This window comes from Physeter macrocephalus, chromosome 4, assembly GCF_002837175.3.
Source record: "Physeter macrocephalus isolate SW-GA chromosome 4, ASM283717v5, whole genome shotgun sequence".
Taxonomy (NCBI): domain Eukaryota; kingdom Metazoa; phylum Chordata; class Mammalia; order Artiodactyla; family Physeteridae; genus Physeter; species Physeter macrocephalus.
The window spans coordinates 49,638,528-49,663,262 of NC_041217.1; the positions used below are offsets into that span (position 1 = coordinate 49,638,528).

Here is a 24,735-nt window from a genome sequence, read left to right on the forward strand (position 1 = left end):
GTTGTTTGTTGTGATGATATTAAGCTGCATGAGCTGTTTGTCACATCATTTGCAAATATTTTCTCCCATTCTGTGGGCTGTCTTTTAGTTTTGTTTATGGTTTCCTTTGCTGTGCAAAAGCTTTTGAATTTAATTAGGTCGCATTTCATTTATTTTTCTTTTTATTTCCATTACTCTGGGAGATGGATCGAAAAAGATCTTGCTGCAATTTATGTCAGGGTGTTCTGCCTATGTTTTCCTCTAAGAGTTTTAGAGTGTCCAGTCTCACATTTAGGTCTTTAATCCATTTTGAGTTATTTTTGTGTCTGGTGTTAAAGAATGTTCTAATTTCATTTTTTTACATGTAGCTGTACAGTTTTCCCAGCATCATTTGTTGAAGAGACTGTCCTTCCACCATTGTATAGTCTTGCCTCCTTTGTCATAGATTAATTGACCATAGATGCATGGGTTTATTTCTGGGCATTCTATCCTGTTCCATTGATCTATTTTCTATTTTTGTGCCAGTACCATACCATTTTGATGACTATACCTTTGTAGTATAGTCTGAAGTCAGGGAGCCTGATTTCTCCAGCTCCATTTTTCTTTCTCAAGATTACTTTGGCTATTGGGGTCTTTTGTGTCTCCACACAAATTTTAAGATGTTTTGTTCTAGTTTTGTGAAAAATGCCACTGATAATTTGATAGGGATTGCACTGAATCTGTAGATTGCCTTGGGTAGTATAGTCACTTTGATAATATTGATTCTTCCAATACAAGAACATGGCATATCTTTCTATCTGTTTGTCTTCGATTTCTTTCATCAGCATCTTATAATTTTCAGAGTACAGGTCTCGTCTCTTAAGGTAGGTTTATTCCTAGGTATTTTATTCTTTTTGATGCGATGGTAAATGGGATTGTTTCTTTCTCTTTCTGATGTTTCATTGTCAGTGTATAGAAATGCAACAGATTTGTGTATTAATTTTGTAACCTGCAACTTTACCAAATTCATTGATGAGCTCTAGCAGTTTTCTCGTAGTGTCCTTAGGATTTTCTATGTATAGTATCATGTCATCTGCAAACAGTGACAGTTTAACTTCTTTTTTAATTTGGATTCCTTTTATTTCTTTTTCTTCTCTGATTGTCGTAGCTAGGACTTCCAAAACTATGTTGAATAAAAATCTTTACAACCCTGCGAGTAGAAAAGTGCTAAAATTATCCTCATTTTTAAAATGCAGAAACTGAAGCTTAGCTAGATTCAGTAACTTAAAATACATTTTCAAAAAAAACTGTACTTTTTAAACATCTACATTATATTCAGAATTGAGATAAAACTTACCAACCAAAAAGATAAACAAGATATGTATTACATTTAACAGTCAGTTTCCAAAGTATTCTATTACAAGAAAATTACTGCATCAAAATGTTTAAGGGACAAGAAAGATGCCTCAAAAATAAGAAAATAATAAAGTGACTATATTCTTTTTTTTTAAATTTTATTTAATTTTGGCTGTGTTGGGTCTTTGTTGCTACGCACAGGCTTTCCCTAGTTGCGGCGAGTGGGGGCTACTCTTCGTTGTGGTGCACAGGCTTCTCATTGCAATGGCTTGTTGCAGAGCATGGGCTCCAGGTGCGCACACTTCAGTACCTGCAGCATGCGGGTTCAATAGTTGCGGCACGTGGGCTCTAGGGCACGCGGGCTTCAGTAGTTGTGGCTTGCAGGCTGTAGAGCACAGGCTCAGTAGTTGTGGTGAACAGGCTTAGTTGCTCCGCGGCTTGTGGGATCTTCCCCAGACCAGAGATCGAACCCGTGTCCCCTGCATTGGCAGGTGGATTCTTAACCACTGAGCCACCAGGGAAGTCCCAAGAATGACGATATTCTTAAACCATTAAAACTACTGACTTGAGTCTAATAATACACACTAATGCTAAATATAACCACTCTTCCACTAAATTTATTTACTGTAAAACAATGCTGTTTTTAGTTTGAGAAATTTTTGACTGCATATTTGTTTTGTGTTATTTTTACTGGAAACTATCTACAGGTCAGTATTTTACTGTATCTATTAATAACTGCAACTTATTTTTGTAGTGTGCTTTCCAGTTAAAATCTTTCAAGTAAATGGGGTAGGCACAGGTGTTTCTCCTACAGTAAGTTTTCAAAACTCGAATTGGATATGACTAATCAAGGAACACAATTTATACTGCATAGAATGCTACTGGTTAAAATTCACAATCAAGGAAAACACTGTGTGTGCATCAACTTCAAGACAGATGCTGGGTGATTAAGGAGTAAGGTGTTAATTCCTTTGCCAATGATAGTTGTGACTTTTCCTGCCAATTATTATTTTTATAACCAATTGTCAGTATAGCTGGCTATGTCTGCCTGTGATTAGTATCAAACGTTGCTCAAGAAAGCAATTTCTTTCACAACTCTTCCACAAAGAGCACATTTCAGTTATAAGCAGCTTTCATTTTTTCCTCTACTTTGGCTAGAATCACTAGATATACCAACTTACATACCAACAGGGTGCTTTAGAGTTCAATATTTATGGGTGTTTTAACAGCCTCATTACCTCAAAGTTTTGGAAACTGTAACTATTTTGTTAGGAGTTAACAAAGTTTGTTTCTACATATCTGTAAATATTTGGCTTACTAAATAATAATGTCAATAAAAATTTAAGGATAACATTATTTAAAATTTAAAAATTAATTAAAGATACTTTCTCCATTTAATTTTTTAAACTATTAAGCATATTAAAATGCTAACATCCTTAGCTATTTGTTAAATCAAGTGCCCCAATGATCCTTATAAGCAAAACCATTCAATCTACTTGCAGTTACTTATACCTCAAAAAAGTAATGAATGTCCTAAACTATTCCATAAATCAGACAACCTATAAAGCCAAACTGGTTCTTCTTATTAAAATTAGTAAGGTCTTTAAGCTATTAACAGAAAAATTTCCACTTATACTTTGCATACTTAACTCTTCTAAATAAAGTTAACTATGCAAAATTTATTTCAAATCAAAATAAATAAGAAAGCAATAACACAACCAGAAAGCTGGCAATTAAGATTAAAAGGTTTAGATACTGTATCCCTAGAAATTCCAAGTTAACTTTCACTTGGAGGAAGATAATCAAGGCTGTCATCTTCTCAATATAAAGAGAGCATCTTTATATGTATGCACAAAGCACTCAAGATAATCATAAAGCAGCAATTTAACAACAAAAAAGGATAACTCTTGTCTTTATTAGTGTACAACTGAAACAGTCAAAAAATGATAATACAAAACAAACATAAGGCAAAATGTTATAGAAGAGCACTGAATTGGAAATCAGAAGACCTAAGTTATAATCTTTTCTCCATCAGAGATATGAAAATTTACTGTGTTTCCATTTCCCCATCTGCAAAATTAAGGGGCAGGGGAAGAGATCATCCTAAGGTTATTTGCAGCTCAAATCTTACGATTCCATGAACCAAACTGAGGTTATATCTTATTTTCTTATCTTAAATAGAAATAATAATAAATTATTACATAACTGGGGTTAAAGGTAGCCTTATACTATGTAAAAGATAGTTGTAGATAAAGACTATGGCAAAAATAAAAATCCAAGAAAAGGTATGAAAATATATTAATAAAAATACATACTACTTCTCCGGATAAAGTTCCTTCTGTAAACATTTGAAAAAACTTGAAATTATCTTCTACACCATCAATGTGAAACTTTTAATAGCTACTTTATAAGTCATAGGAACATTATACAAGCAGATGAAATTTATAGATATTAAGAATAGAGAAAATTATCAATGCCCTTGTAGGCTATAACTACATAATGTATAATATAATATTTTTGGAATTCACTTTCAGAGTTCTTTCTTGAGTGGGTGTATGACTATGCTAGTTCTTTCAATGTAGTCCCTAAACTTGACTGGATCCAGCAATTCCTTATTTAAAACATTTCATAAACTCTCAATATACTAGGCTTTCCCTTTAACTTTCATTTTCTATTTCTCTTCTCCTTCCAACACTAACTATATTTAAGTATGCTTCACAGTGTCTGTTTAGATTTTCTATTTCCTACATCTTTACCATGTCTGATCTTTATGTCTCCCTTATCCATGACTTCATCTTTGATTCAAAATGCCTTTATTTACCCATTTAGATATTAAGAATCCTGAGACATCTTTTTTGATGCAATTCCTTTCCACAATATCAAACATAGGAAGTTTGCTAGCAAATTCAGATGAATTACTCAGTGACTCGAAAGTTTAAATTTTACATGTTGACATTTTTATATTCCATTTATTTTCACCACTAGAAACCTACTTGCTTAAAGTCTAAGAATTTTGACTTTTAAATACTTTTTAGCATATCGATATACGCTGGAGAAACCAAAGCAGTTTCAAATTGGAAAAGTCACCTAGTCAAACTGGAGAGGAAAACATAGCACCCAGTATTTGTCAAAAATCTGCAACACAGCCATTTTTGGAAGGCCTAAGAAAAAAATTTACTACATACTGTAATATAACTATAAAAGGTATTGGAAGTTCTTTTGGGAATCTTACCATTTTTTTTTTTTTACCATATTTCTTTAAGATGCAAGTGATGCTTAGGGAATCTATACAAACAAATTTAAATCATTACAGAGTTTAACTATAATTTCTAAAGTTACCATTTAAAAATAAATATTCATTATGAATTCACTGTCATTTCTTACCCCATTATTCAACAGTAGAAGTCAAATCCTAGAGAGAAGTGACACCAAACTAAATTTGATAAAGCTCTCTGTATCCAGTACACTGCTGCATATTCTATGGCTATTTTAAACTCATAACTAGTTTCTCTGCTTTCACCTCTGCCCCCAAGAGTTTATTCTCCACAAACTGGACAGACTGAACCTTTTAAAATATAACCCCCCTACACCAACAGATCCCCATCCTACACACAACTTTTACCTTCTTTCTCCCTGTATGTATTATCTCCTAGCATTCTCTGCCTGAGCCAGTCCTCTCTACCCAGTCCAGCCTCCTCTGCCATTCTGGAAGGATAAAAACCTCTGCTTTACAAATATTCTCCAGAATTTTGCCTTTGATGGTCCTCTTCCTGGAATATTTTTCTCCTGAAAGTCCTAAGTCTCACTCTTTCAGATCATTCAATTCTCTACTGAAATGTCACCCTACCAGAGGCTTTCTCTGACCACCCAATCCAAAACAGCATTTCCCCTATCACTCTAATTTACCCAGCTTTATATTACTCTCAGAACTCATCACCACATGATATAGTAAATTTTAAAAAAGAGCCTGTCTCTACTCACTACAAGATAATCTCCATGAAAGTAGGTGGTTTCATTTGTTCAATGCCATATTCCCAGTACCAAGAAAGTGCAACTATTAAATGTAGTTGGCTCACCATATCCGTGGGTTCCACACTGGCAGATTCAACCAACCACAGATGGAAAATAATCAGGGGAAGAAAAAAAAAAAAAACCCCCAGACAGTTCCAAAAAGCAAAACTTCAATTTGCAGCACACCAGCATCTATCTACACAGCATTTATACTGTATTTACAGGATCTAGGTATTTTCACCATGAGACGCTTAGCCACAAGCAGTTTTGCCAAACAACTAATTGGCCAAAAGACCATTTTGCATAAAAGATAAAATAACTGATCAACAGTTTAGGTTTCATTACACTGGAAAATGATAACCTATCAGTTTTTGCAAATCTTTTGGGGGGGGGCACAGTCATCCTTCACACCCAACAAAACCAAAGGTTTACCAAGCTATAGCAAACACAAAAGAGGCAGTTAATAATTCAAAAGCCTTCAAGAACATTAATTATTGATTCTTTAGCTAATTCAGATACAACAGCTTGTTCTCTAATGCCATCTTTACCAATTTTATCACTCGATATAAGAAGCTGGAGGCAAAAGAAGACTCAAGCTCCTCCTATCCCCCCAAAAAGAAATGGTTACATGATTTTTTTTTTTTTGGCTGCACTGGCTCTTTGTTGCTGCATGTGGGCTTTCTCTAGTTGCAGCGAGCAGGGGCTACTCTTTGTTGCGGTGCGCGGGCTTCTCATTGCAGTGGCCTCTCTTGTTGTGGAGCAAGGGCTCTAGGTGCTCAGGCTTCAGTAGTTGTGGCACGTGAGCTCAGCAGTTGTGGCGCATGGGCTTAGTTGCTCCGCGGCATGTGGGATCTTCCTGGACCAGGGATTGAACCCATGTCCCCTGCACTGGCAAGCGGATTCTTAACCACTGCGCCACCAGGGAAGTCCACGTGATTCTTAATGAGTATAAGTTTCTTGAAAATGGTGAAAATTTTTTGCTATTCAATAGTGAAGAATGTGATGTAGACAGAATTTTGGTATTTAGCACTGAATGTGGCTTAGATGATATGATGAAATATAAGGACTGGGCATGTGATGAAACACTTAAATGCAGTCCAGATATGTACTACCAGTTATATATGTTACATATATTGATAAGAAATAGCAGCATCCCTTTTCCATTTTACTTCTAGGCAGAGCTGAAGACACTTAACAGCAAATATTTTTATACTGTAAAGCACTGACATCCAGCATTAGATACTGAATCCTCAATGTTGGACTTTGAAAAAGAAGTATCGCTTTATTCCCAATACAGCCAAATACAACTATAACCATGAATCTCCAAACACTTTAAATATATTCAAGTATTTTTTGTATTTTCATTTTTCATAATAGGATCTTTTTAAATTTTTGTTTTCAATTTTCATGTTTCATTAGGTCCTTTTTAATGTCTCTCTTTTACTTTTGTTATTTTATCTTTTAAGGCAAAATTGTCTTATGGTCAAGTAGTTGTGGGCTTCCCTGGTGGCTCAGTGGTTGCGCGTCCGCCTGCCGATGCAGGGGAACCGGGTTCGCGCCCCGGTCCGGGAGGATCCCACGTGCCGCGGAGCGGCTGGGCCTGTGAGCCATGGCCACTGAGCCTGCGCGTCCGGAGCCTGTGCTCCGCAACAGGAGAGGCCACAACAGAGGGAGGCCTGCATACCAAAAAAAAAAAAAAAAAGTAGTTGTGCAGTGAAAACTGCTTCCAGCATAATTCTTTGCAGCAAAGATTCTTAGGGCAAAAATACTGTACACAGTATTTACAACTATTTTCATAGCATCTACATTGTATTAGGCATTATAAGTAATCACAAGATGATTTAAAGTATACAGAGGACATGCGTAGGTTATATGCAAATATTACACCATTTTAAATGAGACTTGAACATCCTCAGATTTTGGCATCCGCAGAGGGCCCTAGAATCAATATCCTGCAGATACTGAGGGACAACTGTAAATGAAAAATTTAAACATCTGACTCTAAAATCCATGCTGTCAACTTTAATTATTCACACATACCAAAGAAGTCCTTTAAATAATAAATGTTCAAAGAGTATTTAAACTGGAAATATTGCCTCTGGAGAAGAGAACTGGATGGCTAAAGGGAGAGAGATACGGGACAATTAAATGTATACCTCTTAAATCTTGAACTATTTAATGTGTTAACACTATATTAGTGTGTTAACTTTTCATTTATTATATTAATGTCTGAACTTCAATCTTGAATTAATGTGTTAACTTTCTATTAATTTTAATAACATTTTAAAATTTGATAGTAATATTGATGCTGGAATTACATAAACTTCCCAGTTCAATTCTGCATTTTCAAGATGTGGAACACTACTGGTAAAAATATGACATTATTCATGTCCTGGGATAGTTTAATAAGGTTTTTCAGGAATTTCTCAGAGCACAAGAACTTTTACGTTCCCTTCTTAAATGTTCCCTTACTGTTGAATCATATTAACCAGTTCTCTTACTCTTGTAAGAGTCACTAGCAAGTTGTTAGCTACATTCACTAGTTCATTCAGGTAGGGTAAAACAGCCAAGTGTGGTAATACCTTTACTAACTAATTATGAGGTTGCTTGCCAAAGACATTGTTATCAGAAATTTTGTCACCAAAGACAGCAATTACAAAGAATATTCTAAGATATGCTCCAGTATAGCCAGAATTTAAAGTCCTAGCCCTGGTAATGGGGTTGTGAGAAGGTTGGGAAGGGAAAAGTGGAAGCAGCTGTTCAGTCACTTCCTGTTATCTACTCTAACCACAGCTAATCCCCAAGTTAGACAGGAAGTTACTCCCAGTTCTCTTGAAAACATTGCTCCTAACTGACATGAAGGCCATGTGAAGAAGGTCATCTTCAGAAGAGAAAACCCAGCATGACGATAGTAATGAAATCTTTCACATATCAACACTAGACCTAAGGACCTTCCCAGGACTTTATACTTGTATTATATCACGAAGGATCAGAATTATAAAACCATACTTGAAAGAATAAATACTGATTTCTGCCAGCTATAACATAAGAGACCACTGCACTTAATTTTCAAATTCAGATAATGCTGAATACTTTTCCAACTCTTGTATATTAAAATATTAGGTGTTATGTGATATGACAATCTTCCTGTATGAAATCATTTTAACTATATACACATATTCCCACAACATTTAAGTAATCTCTACTTAATAAAATTTTTTTTAAAACCCAAGAGTTTTCCCAAAACTACCAAGGAACAGTTTATATAGTGTTATATGAAAGATAAAACAATTAATTACTCCCTCAATTGAAGTCAGAGAAAAAAATGACAATCAGTTGGAACCTGTCATATAAAAATTAAGTTTGGACCTATGCAAAAACACTATCAATGGTCTTTCTTTTGTTTTGTTTACTTTTAAAAAAAACACATTGCAAACAAACAAAAAAGTATTAAAAGCAAGAGAGTCTAACACTGACACTGTGACATTTTGCCTTTCCTCTAGTCAAAATACAACAAAACATGAACCAGTCACATTTCATTTACTGATTAATCATTGTACATAGCAGGGAACTTAACCATACTCAGCAGTTACAGAACTAGTTATGAAAAATGGTTCATAGGAATACTCTGGCTCTCATTCTATCATAGGTATATATAGCTGGTATCTAGGCCATGCTAGTCAACCTAACCAGATGCATAACTAAAAGGCCTGATTATCCCAACACTCTCTAGCTCTTTCCCCATTTTGCTAGGGAGATAGAGATTAAAAAAAACAAAACACACAATATGAGAAAGTCAAACACAGTCCTTCTACCCAACACTATTATCACCATAATATCCTATAAAATCATCACCCAAGCTCAAATTAAAACAAACTCTCAGTAATTCTTATACCACCTTTATTTTCAATGGACAAATATATATACTTGCTCTTATCCCAGACTGTCTGAAAAATGGAAACATTTTTCAAAGCATGCTATCATGATGGCACATGATTTCACCCATCTGTTGTACTTATAAATAGCAGAAATCAGATGAATTGATGAGTTAAATCTGACAAAGTCACTTTAAGAATCTATGTTCAAGGCATACAGGAATGAAATCCATGATATGTAGAAAACTCATACAATCATATCATAGAAGAAATCAAAAAAGGGCTTAGAAAAAATAAATAAAGAATAAATTTTTGGCTAACTGAAGTATTTTCTGAAACATTAAGTGTGATAACCTTTTCCTAGTAAGCACAAGAGCCTAAATTGCTTTCTTGAATCTGGGAGATGTTGGTCAAAGGGTACAAAGTTTCAGTTATGCAAGGTGAATAAATTCTGGAGGTCTAATGTACAGACAGCATGGTGACTGGAGTTAAAAATAATGTATTTGGGGTTTTGCACGTGCTGATGGTGGCCGCGTCGCTTTGTGGTAGAGGCATAGAGTTGGTGGGGTGGGATGAACCACGCTCCCGGTGGAAGCAGAGGAGCCGAGCGGGAACCATGGCCAGTACAGTGGTAGCAGTTGGACTGACCACTGCTGCTGCAGGATTTGCAGGCCATTACGCTTTGCAAGGATGAAGCATATGGAGCCTCAAGTAAAACAAGTTTTTCAAAGTCTACCGAAATCTGCCTTCAGTGGTGGCTATTACAGAGGTGGGTTTGAGCCCATAATGACAAAACGGGAAGCAGCATTAATACTAGATGTAAGCCTTACTGCCAATAAGGCAAAAATAAGAGATGCTCATCAACGAATTATGCTTTTAAATCACCCAGACAAGGGAGGATCTCCTTATATAGCAGCCAAAATCAATGAAGCTAAAGATTTACTAGAAAGTCAAGCTAAAAAATGAAGTAAATGTATGATGAGTTTTAAGTTCTTACTCATTTATGTATATGAGTACCAGCTTTTTATAATAAAATGCCTCAAAGTTAAAAATAATAATAATAATAATGTATTTGTATACCTGAAATTTGCTGAGACAGTAGGTCTTAAGTGTTCTCAACATTGAAAAAAAGAAAATGATAACTTTGTGAGGTGATGGATATGTTAATTCGCTTGACTATGGTGTTCATTTCACAATGTATACACATCAAAACATCATGCCTGTTGTATCATCAACATATATCAAAACATAACAAACATAAAACTTGATGCCTTAATTAAATATGCACAATTACCATTTGTCAATTATACCTTAATAAAGCTGAAAAAAATGCTGTAAATTCTTCCACAGATGAATATTGTCAAATTAATAACCCAAACCAGTCCTAAAAAGTATACTTTTTTTAATGTAAGCAAGCAAAAAAGTAATAATTTTATTAAGCAAGAGATGATTTTTAAACTATAGTAGCAACTGTATTTTCTTCCTAAGAATATTCTTCCTAAGTACTGGAGTCTCCCCTAGTGGACTGGTGAGGAACAGTTTTTTTGGTTATTAAATTGAACTTTTAAGTATTTGAGCATGACAAATTCACTAAAACTCTTACCTGAAAAGCAGATTTTTTCCATGGTCAAAGCAATGTTAACATTTTTTTTTAATTTCATAGTTTTGAAGTCAGTAGGGGCCCTGCAAGACAGAACCAAATCTGTTTCTTGAAAAAATACTGTTTCAAATATAATCTCTGCTAAGAATTGTTATATAAACTGAGCATGAATTTAGAAATGTAAAATCAATCTTCTTTAACAGTTTCCTAATAATATAATTTAAAGCAAAGGAAGTTTACTAGGAAAATTACTTGGAAGAAGGAGATTGCCAAGTCCATGGCCAGGCAGGGGTGCCCGAAGCCTCAGGTTTTGTGTCTGGAGGTATTGCAGTGGTTCCATGGGAGTAACCCAGGATATGGCCAAAGTGTTCCTGGGGCATTTCAACATATGACAAATGTAACTCAAAACACCATAAAAAGGAGAGCAGCCAAGATGGATCAGTGAACTAGAAGACAGAGTAGTGGAAATCACCGCCGCAAAAAAAAGAATGAAAAGAAATGAGGACAGTTTAAGAGACCTCTGTGACAACATCAAGTGCACTAATATTCACATTATAGGGGTCCCAGAAGGAGGAGAGAGAGAGAAAGGGCCTGAGAAAATACGTGAAGAGATAACAGCTGAAAACATCCCTAACCTGGGAAAGGAAACAGTCACAAGTCCAGGAAGCACAGAGAGTCCCATACAGGATTAACCCACAGAGGAACACATCAAGACACACTATAATCAAAATGACAAAAATTGGGGCTTCCCTGGTGGCGCAGTGGTTGAGAGTCCGCCTGCCGATGCAGGGGACACGGGTTCGTGCCCCGGTCCGGAAAGATCCCACATGCCAAGGAGCGGCTGGGCCCTTGAGCCGTGGACGCTGAAGTTGCGTGTCCGGAGCCTGTGCTCCGCCACGGGAGAGGCCACAACAGTGAGAGGCCCGTGTACAGCAAAAAAAAAAAAAAAAAAAAAAAAAAAGACAAAAATTAAAAGATAAATGGAGAATATTAATAGAAAATTACTCAAATTACCTCACTGATCTAAATGTGAACAATCGAATTATGAATATTAAGCAGAACACTTTTAAAGAGCTAGTGGTTACAAAAAATGAATTTGAGAAACTACTGACAAAGGCTTGAAAATAATGTTTTTACATACCACATAATTTCTGATAATATGGAGAATAAGAAGAATGACTTAAAAACAAATTTTTAAGACACTCTATATACATAACACTAATCAATGACTATTTCATATTTTTGCCAAGTAATCGAGCAAAATCTAATGAAGAATACAAGTATACAAAGCCTTTTCAATTATACTTACACATTGAAAATAATGCTACCATGCTTTCTCCATCCACATGGTCTTTATACATTCTGTTCCCTCTATCTGAAACACTCTTCCCCACTCCTATCTACTAATATATTTAATAACTGCCCATCCTTCAAATCTCAACTAAATCAGCACTAACCTCCCTAAGTAAAATTTCACTATTATTGCTTCTCATAGCACTATGTATCTCACCTTTTACTGACTTATTTAAATAATGGCTGCTCATTTTATTAGGTTACTTAGAGAGTTCTATCATTAGTTCTATTATTAGGTTGCTGTGAAAATTAAGCGATACATGCGTAAACCACCTAGAACAATGCCAGCCACATGTAAATACTATTAGTATTGGCCCCATTAAACCTGTAAGAGGTAAACTTTGCTTCTGTCATCTAAGATTATTCTCTAGAGTTTTAGTTTGTTGTTAAAAACTACTTCATTACTAGCATTAACACAATACTAGAGTTGTTCTCATCTATTCCTTGTCAAACTGTTTGATACTCCTCTCCTCAAGAGGCAGAGCTTAATTCCCTACCCTTGGAGTAGAATTAGGGACTTGCTTCTAACAAATAGAGTAAGATGGATGTAAAGTTGTGTGACTTGGGGACTAGGTCATAAAAGGAATTATGACATTCTGTTCGAAGATTACTTGCTCTGGGGAAAGCCAGCTGCCATACTATGAGGACATTCAGACAGCCATGCAGAGGGGCCCACAGGGCAAGGAACTGAAGCCTCCCACCAGCAGCCACATGCATAAGCCAACTTGGAAACAGATCCTCCAGCCCCAGACAAGCCTTCAGATGATTGCAGCTCCAGCTAACAGCTTGACTGAAACTTCACAAGACACCCTGAGCCAGAACCACCGAGCTAAGAAACTTCTGGATATCTGACACTGAGAAATCATGTGAGATCATAAATATTGGTAGTTTTAAGCTGCTAAACTCTGGAATAACTGGTTACTCAGCAATATATATAAAGTACTGTATATGTTTAAAGAAAAAGAGGATGATGATAGTAAATGAAGAAACAAAAGACACTATCAAAAAAGACCAACAACTCAACAACAACAAAATAAACCTTATTTTTGGGCAAAAGACTTTAATAGACATTTCTCCAAAGAAGATATATAAATGGCCAATAAGCACATGCAAAGATGCTCAACATCACTAATCACTAGGTAAGTGCAAACTGAAACTACAATGATATACCACCTCATACCCATTAGGATGGTTACCACCAAAAAAAACAAAAAAAAACAATAATAATAAATGTTGATGACTATGTGGTAATACTGGAACCCCTGTGTAGCACTGGGGGGAACATACAGTGATGCAGCCACCATGGAAAACAATATGGCACTTCCTCAAATATAGATTTACCATATAATCCAACAATTCCACTTCTGGATATATACCCCCAAGAAATTAAAGCAGGGTCTCGAAGACATATTTGTACACAGATGTTCATAGCAGTATTACTCGCAGTAGTCAAAAGGTGGAGGCAACCCAAGTGGTCCATCAACAGATGAATAGGTAAACAAAATGTGGAACATGCATACAATGAAATATCATCTGACACATGCTACAACATGGATGAACCTTAAGGACATTATGTTAAATGAAATAAGTTAATCACAAAAGGACAAATACTGTATGATTCCACTTATATGAGGTACTTAGAGTAGCCAAAGTCATAGAGAAAATGTAGAATGGTGGTTGCCAGGGACTGGAGGAAGGGTAAATGAGGAGTTATTGTTTCATAGGTACAGAGTTTCAGTTTTGCAGGATGAAAATAACTCTGAAGATGGATAGTGGCGATGGTTACACAATGCGAATGTAATTAATGCCACTGAACTGTACACTTAAAGTGTTAAAATGGTAAATTTTATACTATGTGTATTTTACCACAGTTTTTAAAAAGACAATTTAAAAAGAGGATCAAATAGAACTTGCAGAAACAGAAAATATAATCACTGAAATTAGAAGTTCGATGGATTAAATAGCTGATTAGATCAGGTAAAGAGCACTCTGAAGAAATACACAAAATGTAGCACAGTGATACAACAACTGAAAATACGGAACAGAGGTTAAGCAACATGAGAATAGAACAAAAGGTCCAACATATGTCTAAACAATGTTGAAAAAGAAAAGAGTAGAGAGGGAATTCCCTGGCCGTCCGATGGTTGGGACTCGGTGCTTTGACTGCCAAGGGCTCAAGGGTTCAATCCCTGGTTGGGGCACTAAAATCCTGCAACCTACGCAGCATGGCCAAAAAAAAAAAAAAAAAAAAAAGCACAAAGAATTACCAGCAGGATAAATAATAAGAAATCTATACCTAGTAGTTACTGTGTAGTGAAAATGCTAAATACTAAAGACAAAAAGATTTACAAAACCACCAAAAAGAAATGATAGACTGTCTCCAGGAAGGATAATTATAATGACAGCTAACTTCTCAATAGCAATTATGGAACGCAGGGGATAATAAAATAATATACTGAGGAAAGTGAACACTAAAGCAGATATACTTCAAGGCTGTGGGATTTAGCCTAGTAAATGTACCTGCTTGGCTCAGTAGGAATGCACTTTTTTTCTTTTTAATATTCTACAGGTGATGTTGATACATACTCCTGGTTAAGCAGAGGAGGCAAAGGAGAAAAAGGTAGAAAGGGAGGGAGGGAACATAATAAACAAAACAAAATGTTAACAATTGGGAAAACAGGGCAAAGAGTAAAAGAATTCTTAATTTTTTCTTGCAACTATTCTATGATGTTAACTTTCAAAATAAAATTATAGGGCTTCCCTGGTGGCGCAGTGGTTCAGAATCCACCTGCCAATGCAGGGGACAAGGATTTGAGCCCTGGTCCGGGAAGATCCCACATGCCACGGAGCAAATAAGCCCGTGCGCCACAACTACTGAGCCTACGCTCTAGAGCCCGCGAGCCACAACTACTGAGCCCACGTGCCACAACTATTGAAGCCCGGGCGCCTAGAACCCGTGCTCCGCAACAAGAGAAGCCACCGCAAAGAGAAGCCTGCGCACAGCAACAAAGAGTAGCCCCCGCCCGCCGCAACCAGAGAAAGCCCGCACACTGCAACGAAGACCCAACACAGCCAAAAATAAGTAAATAAAAATAAAAATAAATTTTAAAAATAAAAAATAGTTATAAAAAGAACAAAAACACATACATACATCAGAATTATACAATTCTGTTTTAAGATGCCACTATTTCTAAACACTGATTCTAAAAATTCTAACAGGAAATCATGCCTATAAATTAGTCCAAATTGTCCCATTATTACCTGGGAGTATTCATCATGAGAGAATAGAGGTTGGAGGTATTTAATCAGTTACTGAAACCTGATAACACACAGGTGTCAACTAATTTATGACAACCTCACCATAAAGGTACAGAAAAACATTCATCAAGTTTCTACGCCTCCCCTAGCCCCTTCTTGACTTTGTACTTAATGATATTCTTAGTTCTTAAACTATGTAAAGTTCCCCTGGGTGATTTTGGAGATAAATTTAAAATTCCATTTTCTAAAACTTAATGATTCTTCTCTCCTCACTAACCTTCACACCCAACCTCACATCAAACCAATAAGGAGAAGAGAAACACAAGCTTCACGTTCTCTTTTTCCCCTTTAAATTTCTCCAATCTCTCTACATCTTGAAGAGCAGAAAAAGTATACTGACAATTTTTAAGACAATTCTGTGCAAGACAGTGGGAGAAGCTTTGTATACATTATCTTGTTTAATAATCAAGCCGGCCATACAGCAGGTATTATCCTCATTTTATAATGAGGAAGTAAGTTCAAACAATTCACATAGTTAATAAACCACAATTCTAACCCAAATCTGTCTAGCTCCAAACCCCCTGTACTTTCTACATCATAGCGCTTTGAGTCACATTTGTTGCCTCAAGTTCTCCTTTTAGAATAACATTTTTATAAAGTACAGAACCTTAGCAGATAGCCTGACGCCAAGATGCAGCTTCACAAAAATAGAACCTTGAACCGAAGTTTCTCAGTCACAGATTAAGAGCTTTCTTCCCTCTCCTACTGACCCCAAAATTACTTTTAGTTTCATTTATTCTATCTACTACCCTATTTAGACATAATTTAAACCAAAAAAATGACATCTACTTATTGGATACTTCCATGTAGGGGCCTTTTTCCATGAGCATGGTAGATTCCAGTTATAATTTTATCTGATCCACTGTTGTGTTGGGGGGCTTCCCCAAGATCACTCCCAGGTTCAATGATTCACTATGATGACTGAGCACACAGTTGTACTTATAGTAATGATTTATTGAAGCTAAAAGATACAACGCATAATCAGCAAAGGGAAAAGTCAGATGGGGTAAAGTCTGCAGGAAATCAGGTACAAGCTTCCAAGAGACTTCTCCCAGGGGAGTCACAAAAGACACACTTAACTCCTCCAGCAATGAGTTTTAGCAACATGTGTAAAATGCTGTCTACAGGGTAAGCTCCTTAGAGGTCCAGTACCCAAGGTTTTTCTTAGGGGCTCGTCACGTAGGCACCCTCTACCTACCACGTAGCAAAATTCCGACTCCCAAAAGGAAAGTAGGTGTTGAGCATAAACCACATTGTTTGCACTAACAGTTTAGACACAGTGAGCCACTCTTCACAGTTCTGGGAATGGTGGAAACTCTCCAAAATCAAAGTTCCTAGACACCAGCCAAGGGCCAACCTTGTAAGCAGGGGGTTCTAAGGATTATGGGTCTCAACCCTGCTTATGTTCAGTCTCTTCTGCGCCGCTGAGATGTTCTCTTTGGAAACAACATACTGCTGCTGTTTTGTTTTTGGTGATCCCTGTTTTCTATCCAAAATGTGTCTCCAGGGACTTCACTGGTGGCGCAGGGGTTAAGAATCCGCCTGCCAATGCAGGGGACACGGGTTCAAGCCCTCGTCCAGGAAGATCCCACATGCCGTGCAGCAACTAAGCCTGTGCGCTACAACTACTGAGCCTGCGCTCTAGAGCCTGAGAGCCACAACTACTGAGCCCGCATGCTACAACTACTGAAGCCTGTGCACCTAGAGCCCGTGCTCCTCAACAAGAGAAGCCACGGCAATGAGAAGCCTGCGCACCACAACGAAGAGTAGGCCCTGCCCGCCACAACTAGAGAAAGCCTGAGCACAGCAACGAAGACCCAACGCGGCCAAAAATAAATAAATAAATTTATTTAAAAAAAAAAACTAGACAGTAAACCCACGCTTCCTTCTTCTTGAAAGAAGTTAAACAACTCATGACATTTCAAAAGAAATAGAACACAACCCTGCTGTCCTCCTCCACATTTTTGAGTTAATGCCTCAGACTAAGTATGCTCTGTTCAAAGGGTCATATCAAAAAATTAACATCATAGAAATATTTTACTTTAGCTTAAAAAAAGGAAAGGTTTTTAAATATACATACACACGGTTGTACTTTCTCAGTTTTGGGGTTGTATCAGCAAATTAAGCAATGCTGGACTGAATTAGTGACTGATCTGTACCGTGCAATAATTGCTGAAATGTCTTCTGCTTTTTTCCCTACAATCTCTCCCATTAATGTATCCTGTCCTTAAATTAACTTAATAATAAGCTCAGAAGAATGAAGAATACAGAAGCCTTCAATGAAGAACTTATCTAACTAAGGAAACAGGAATAACAAAAGTGTAAGACCAAAGTATGGGTGTTAAATAATGTGAGGAAGAATAAATGCAAAAGAAGTTCTAAGAGGACCAAAAAAAAACAAAAAAAAACCTTTCTCCTTTAAGATTTACAAAGTTTCAAAATATATGAAGTGAAAAAAAGATAATTAACAAAAATTGCATGTATGTTTTATATACTTTTTGATTAACAACACAAACTATGAAAAGAGGGTTTAAAAGGTTACACACGAGGGCTTCCCTGGTGGCGCAGCGGTTGCGCAGCGGTTGCGCGTCCGCCTGCCGATGCAGGGGAACCGGGTTCGCGCCCCGGTCTGGGAGGATCCCACATGCCGCGGAGCGGCTGGGCCCGTGAGCCATGGCCGCTGAGCCTGCGCGTCCGGAGCCTGTGCTCCGCAACGGGCGAGGCCACAGCAGAGGGAGGCCCGCATACCACAAAAAAAAAAAAAAAAAAAAGGTTACACACGAGAACTTTAATGATTGTTGTCCCCAAACAGGAAGTTGGGTTTGGGGTTTGTTTTACTTTTTGCTTATGTTCTTTTTTTTAATAATGAAATATACCACTTTTGTAATAAGAAAAAATTCTTTTCCTTTCCCCTTAAAGAAATGAAAGAAACGAGTAGTAAATATATGGCTTTTTCCCCCTTTTTTCTAGTTTAAAGATGAAGCAAGATCTTTGTAATAAACATTTTATACTTGTACAAATAATACAAAAAACAAACATTTCACACTTGGCCGGCCATTCTTCTGTTAGCTTTGTAAGCTGTCCCCTCAAAACTCAGTGATCAAAAATAAATAAAACAAAATACTCCAGGAAAGATCTTCAAGTTAGAAGCCAGTTAACATGCACCATCACCCTCCCTATTAGTACAGACTGTCCTCTCACTGAGGTCCTCCTTAGACGTTAGATCATTCTTCACTTCCATTATTTTCCCAAAAATTATCCTCCTCAAAGTAAACTGCTTTTTCTCTTTCTATATTCATTGCAAGTAACAAAAAAGACTACATTTATATTATTGTTACAAAGCTAGGGACTTCTCTGGTGGTCCAGTGGTAGAGAATCTGCCTTCCAATGCAGAGGACAAGGGTTCGATCCCTAGTTGGGGAACTAAGATCCCACATGCCGCACAACTACTGAGCTCCCGCACCTCAACGAGAGAGCCCACGTGCCGCAAAACTACAGAGCCCACACGCCCTGGAGCCCACGCACCACAACTAAAGAGAGAAAATCCGCAGGCCACAACTAGAGAGAAACCTGCACGCAACGAAAGATCCCACACGCCTCAACGAAGATCCTGCATGCTGCAACTAAGACCCGATGCAGCCAAAAAAAATAAGTAAATAAATAAAATATTAAAATAGTCTTTAAAAAAAAGAAAGCTATAACACAGAAGCTCATGCATTAAGAGAGGTAGCTTGGTATACTGGAAAGCACAGTGGGCTAAAGTAAGTCTTACATTACAGTCCAGCTTTGGCTGTGCCACTTATTATACATTATTTAATTTAGTGTAAATAGGAGATAAGAGGATTCTTTTGCGGTAGGTTGTCTTAACATATCTCTTTACACAACACCTGCTAACTGTAAAAATAAAAATTGTTTTTCAAATATAGACATATGTAGAGTTGAAAGTGGAAGTTCCTTTCATATCTCTACTCCCACAACCACCAAGGAGCCTGAGAAGATACTAATAGGATGCTCTTCTAATAGCCCAGCTGATAACATGTGTTTCATTCACAGCTCTCTTGGCCTAAAGGAACCTCCTCTGAATCTGACAGACTCAGAGATTCTAGAGTTTGAGCTCAACATAGTTACTAGATAGAAATTTGAGTCCTCTCTCTAAGGGAGTGGATTAGTGTGTTGCATACAACACAAAGAATGACCCAATATTTAGCAACCAGCAGAGCAAACTTAAGGTAGTCATTACTGCTCCCCAACAAATATTTCTAGCTGCCCTCCCAGGCGCACAGCAAAACTGCACCTTCCCCATCCCCTTGACATGATGTGATGCCAAACATCTCTCCTGGTTTTTAAAGTTTCCACTAGTACTTGATTCACCATTCTCTCTTTCCCTCTGCAACGCAACCGCCAGCATTCTAGAATGAAGATGTAAGACTAACAAACAGCCTGGGTCTCTGGGTGAGAAAAGATAGGCAGAATCCCTCTCCCACCTCTGCCAAGACCCCCTCCTCCAACACACACTGATCTACACTGAACAGGTAGTGTGACAAACTTTTGATGTGTTAATGCACTAAGATTGGGGTGGGGAGCTGTTGTTACCAACCTATAACCTAATCTAACTAGACAAACCAACTGATTCTAAAGTTAATATTAAAAAATAAGCAAGGAGGCATAGCCAGGAATATTCTGAAAATAAAGAGAAATGAACTGGTCCTACTGGATGGCAGCAACAACAAAGAGCTAATACCTATAAAGCACTAATTACATGCCAAACACTATTTCTAAGCACTTTATATAAACTTACTCATTTACTCCTAATAACCTTATTAGATAGGTATTATCATCTCTATTTTACAAATAAGGACACTGAATTATAGGGATGTTAAGTAACTTGCCCAAGACCACACAGCTAAAGAAGTGAAGATTTAAAGCAAGGCAGTTTAGCACAAAAGTCTATATATTCTTATTTATACCACACATTATAAAAATACATTAAAACAGTGTGATACTGGCACATAATTAGGCAAATCAACAGAAAGAACAGAAAATCCAGAAACAGAATCAAATGCACACAGGATTTTACTATACAAAAAGGTGAATCAACATAGTTTATTCAATAAATGGCTATTTTGAAATCCCTATATCCTTTCTGTCAGCAATTCCAATTCAAGGCATTTATTCTACAGCTATACCTAGCACATGTTTCAAATGATACGTAAGATTTTTCACTAAGCACTGTTTGAAACAACCAAATTATATAATTCATCCATACAATGAAATGCCATGCATTAAAAAAAAGAAAAGCAAGTGCTTTACTTACTAACATGGAAGAATCTGCAAGATAAATTAAGTGGAAAAAAAAAAGCGAGGTGCAAAACAGTATATATGCTTCCATTGTTCTCAAAAAAAAAAAAAGACTGGGGGGATACACATGCATATATGTATGTGTGTATATATATGTAAATATATGTGTGTGTATATATATATATATATATATATATATATATATACACACACACACCTATCTGGAAGTACACATAAGAACCTGGTGATTTGGATTGCCAAAATTTGAGTGGCCAGGGAAAGGGGATGGCAGAAACACTTCTGTACCATTTGATTTTTTTTTTTTTAAGAAATTTTTCTTTTTTAATTAATTTATTTATTTTTGGCTGCATTGGGTCTTCATTGCTGCATGCGGGCTTTCTCTAGTTGTGGCGATTGAGTGCTACTCTTTGTTGTGGTGCGCGGGCTTCTCGTTGCGGTGGCTTCTCTTGTTGCAGAGCATGGGCTCTAGGTGTGCAGGCTTCAGTAGTTGTAGCATGCAGGCTCAGTAGCTATGGCTTGCAGGATCTATAGCCGCAGGCTCAGTAGTTGTGGTGCACGGGCTTTGCTGCTCCACAGCATGTGGGATCTTCCTGGACCAGGGATCGAACCCATGTCCCCTGCATCGGCAGGCGAATTCTTAACCACTATGTCACAGGGAAGTCCCTATACCATTTGGTTTTTGAACTATGCAAAGGTACTGAGCATTCAATAAATAAATGATTTAAATTTTACAACAGAAAAAGACTGAGCCATTTAGCAGCAGGGAGAAATGCCAAAAGAATACATTGAGAGTTATCATGATAAAGAAGCTGAGCAGCCATTACACTCCATGTACTACTACAAGCTGAATCCGAGAAAGCCAGCTGGAAGAAAGGAAAACTGAACAGATATACAGAGCAAAAAACGATGCCAAAACCTTGCAGCCCCTAAAAGAGAAAGATGGAGTAGGCAGTCTTAATCTCTAATGGCTTACTAGCTCCAGTTTCCATGAGGCCCAGACATACCATGACTCCTACCGACGGAGTGCCATGATCTCCAGTGTACACACAGACAACACACGCTTCCACTGGAGTTAGCTCCACTGGTTCACCATTCCCTGTCCCCCCCTTTTTTTCTTAAGGCCCCTACAACTAACTTTTCTATTCATATGAATGGAAAGGTATTTCAGGATGATACATTTGTGAGAGAGAAAGACTGTGATCTACCTAAGTGAAGTGCTAGAAATATCCAATCAGAATGCTGATAACTGTACCAAAATAAAATAAAACTACACATTATACTTAACTATATATCCAGAAGCACTGAAATCTGGGAATTAAACCAAGGAACAGAAGAAGCCTAAATACAATATACTATCTTGTATTAAGGTCTCAAGATTATCTCAGCCTTAATGCTACCATAATTGTTAAGTACATTAACCAATAAAAATGTTAGAAAGGCAACTTTAAAAAAACATTAATAGCTATCACTTTTTGAGTACTTACCATTCACCACGTACCTTCTGGGAATTTTACATGAAATATTTATTTAATTCTCACAGCTCTATGAGACAGGTACTATTAGCATGACTATTTTACAGATGAGGAAACAGACACACATAAAAAATTCAGAACCCTAAGAGACCATAGAAATTACGTATTCCCATGCAAGTTATTTATTTTCTACCTATGTCAAGATATTGGTATGCTAAATCATAAATTTAATCCAGGATCTAAACCCACATAGTCTAACACCAGAGTCCATAGCTATTAACAGCATGCTTATAAATGGCACTGACTGATGTTATAATTGAAAGCACTCAACTAGAAAACCCAAAAGCTTCAAGAATTGCAAGTGTGAAAAATCTGTTTACATCAAGATTAGGGAACAAACACAAAGTCATTTCTGGTAGATCAGTAATCTCTTAAATAAATTTTTTTTTTTTTTGCGGTACGCGGGCCTCTCACTGCTGTGGCCTCTCCCGTTGCAGAGCACAGGCTCCGGACGCGCAGGCCCAGCGGCCATGGCTCACGGGCCCAGCCGCTCCGCGGCAAAATATAGTTTTTTAAGGAAATATTTTCCCGTTAATAGTAATTATCTGGGCTTCCCTGGTGGCGCGGTGGTTGGGAGTCCGCCTGCCGATCCCACGTGCCGCGGAGCGGCTGGGCCCGTGAGCCATGGCCGCTGGGCCTGCGCGTCCGGAGCCTGTGCTCTGCAACGGGAGAGGCCACAGCAGTGAGAGGCCCGCGTACCGCAAAAAAAAAAAAAAACAAACAAAAAGGAACACCTAAAAATCATGAAAAACAGTGCTAATTTATAGTTGCTACAAAAAACTGAAAATACTTAAAGCATTTTGAGTACCTGCCTAGCTCGCAAAGACTCTCCTGAAACATCAATCTCACACAGTGGTAGGCCCAGAGCAGCTAAACACATTCTAGATCAGTGGTCCTCAACCAGGGGTGATTTTATCTCCAAGGGGATTCTGGCAATATCTAGAGACATTTTTTGGTTGTTACAGTTAGGTGAGCGCTACTGGCATTTAGTTGACAGGGGCCAACAATCCTGCTAAACACCCTACAATGCACAGGACAACCCACACAAAGAACCATTCAACCCAAAATGTCAATATTACAGAGGTGATCTGACCACCAATCACAGTTACTCTCCTGGGAATCTGGAACTGAGACTAAGAAATTAAAGTTTAATATAGACCATCCTTTTGGTCAGAGAAGAGATTACCAAAAAAAAAAAAAAAAGGAAGGAAAGTATGGTATGAATTGAATGTCTAAGAAAGAAGAATAAAGTGAGCAAACAGAAGCCAAAACAAGAGACAGGGGCTTCCCTGGTGGCGCAGTGGTTGAGAGTCCGCCTGCCAATGCAGGGTACACGGGTTCGTGCCCCGGTCCGGAAAGATCCCACATGCCGCAGGGCGGCTAGGCCCATGAGCCATGCCCGCTGAGCCTGCGTGTCCGGAGCCTGTGCTCCGCCACGGGAGAGGCCACAACAGTGAGAGGCCCGCGTAAGCAAAAAAAAAAAACAAGAGACAGAAAATAAACATTGCCTGAGTTTTTAGTAGCCTTCGACATCCTGTTTCTGGGCCAGCCTAGCTGCATTCCTATTCTTGAGCCTCCACTATCACCATATAAATTTTCTAGGTATTACATAATCTGGAGTTGGTCTCTCCTACTTGTAACCAAGAGTCCTACTCACACACATTACCCACAGAAAACTGCTAAGATAGAAGAATCAACTACAGCAGAGTAATAGTTCAACACAAGTAAATAAAAAATAAATCTGATGAAACTTTATAATAGTAAGAAATCAATGGTGAGGTATAGAAAAAAGATCAATGAGAACTAATCTATAAATATAAGGACAAGAGAGGAAACAGAAAAGGTAAATAATGTGGAAACCAGGGAAACAGTCAAAATTTCCTGAACTAGAAGGACAACCAAAAACCAAAGACAGTTGGTATATGATATAAAGACTGAGAAATAATCATTTAAGACAGACTCCTCAAACATCTACCTACCAAGCTCTTAAGCTTTAAGAGGAAGAATTTTATACAACTCAATAACACAAAAACAATTCAGTTAAAACATGGGCAGGGAATTCCCTCGCAGTCCACTGGTTAGAACTTCACGCTTTCACCGCTGAGGGTGCCAGTTCAATCCCTGGTCAGGGAACTAAGATCTCGCAAGCCGCGCAGTGTGGCCAAAAATTTAAGAAAGACAAAAAGAAAAATAAGTAAGTTAAAAATGGGCAGAGAATCTGAATAGACATTTTTCCAAAGAAGACATACAAATGACCAACAGGTACATGAAAAGGTGCTCAACATCACTAACCACAAGGGAAATGAAAATCAAAACTACAAAGAGATATCACCCCATGCTGGTTAGAATGGTTATCATTTAAAAAAAAGAAAAGGGCTTCCCTGGTGGCGCAGTGGTTGCGCGTCCGCCTGCC

The 24,735-nt window shown here is 37.6% G+C and overlaps 1 protein-coding gene and 1 pseudogene across 5 annotated transcripts in view; one reads left to right on the plus strand and one right to left on the minus strand.

The window, feature by feature from the left end:
* Positions 1-24,735, minus strand: part of ABL2 (ABL proto-oncogene 2, non-receptor tyrosine kinase) — a 122,502-nt gene that overhangs the window by 83,819 nt on the left and 13,948 nt on the right. The window contains exon 2 of one of the 5 annotated variants that reach the window (XM_055084179.1): positions 10,804-10,883. The exons of the other annotated variants lie outside the window; for them this stretch is intronic. Coding sequence (XP_054940154.1) covers positions 10,804-10,861 — 58 coding nt within the window. The 5' untranslated portion in view covers positions 10,862-10,883. The remainder of the gene's footprint in view (positions 1-10,803; positions 10,884-24,735) is intronic. 5 annotated transcript variants of the gene reach the window in all.
* Positions 9,522-10,375, plus strand: LOC102986828 (mitochondrial import inner membrane translocase subunit TIM14-like; annotated as a pseudogene).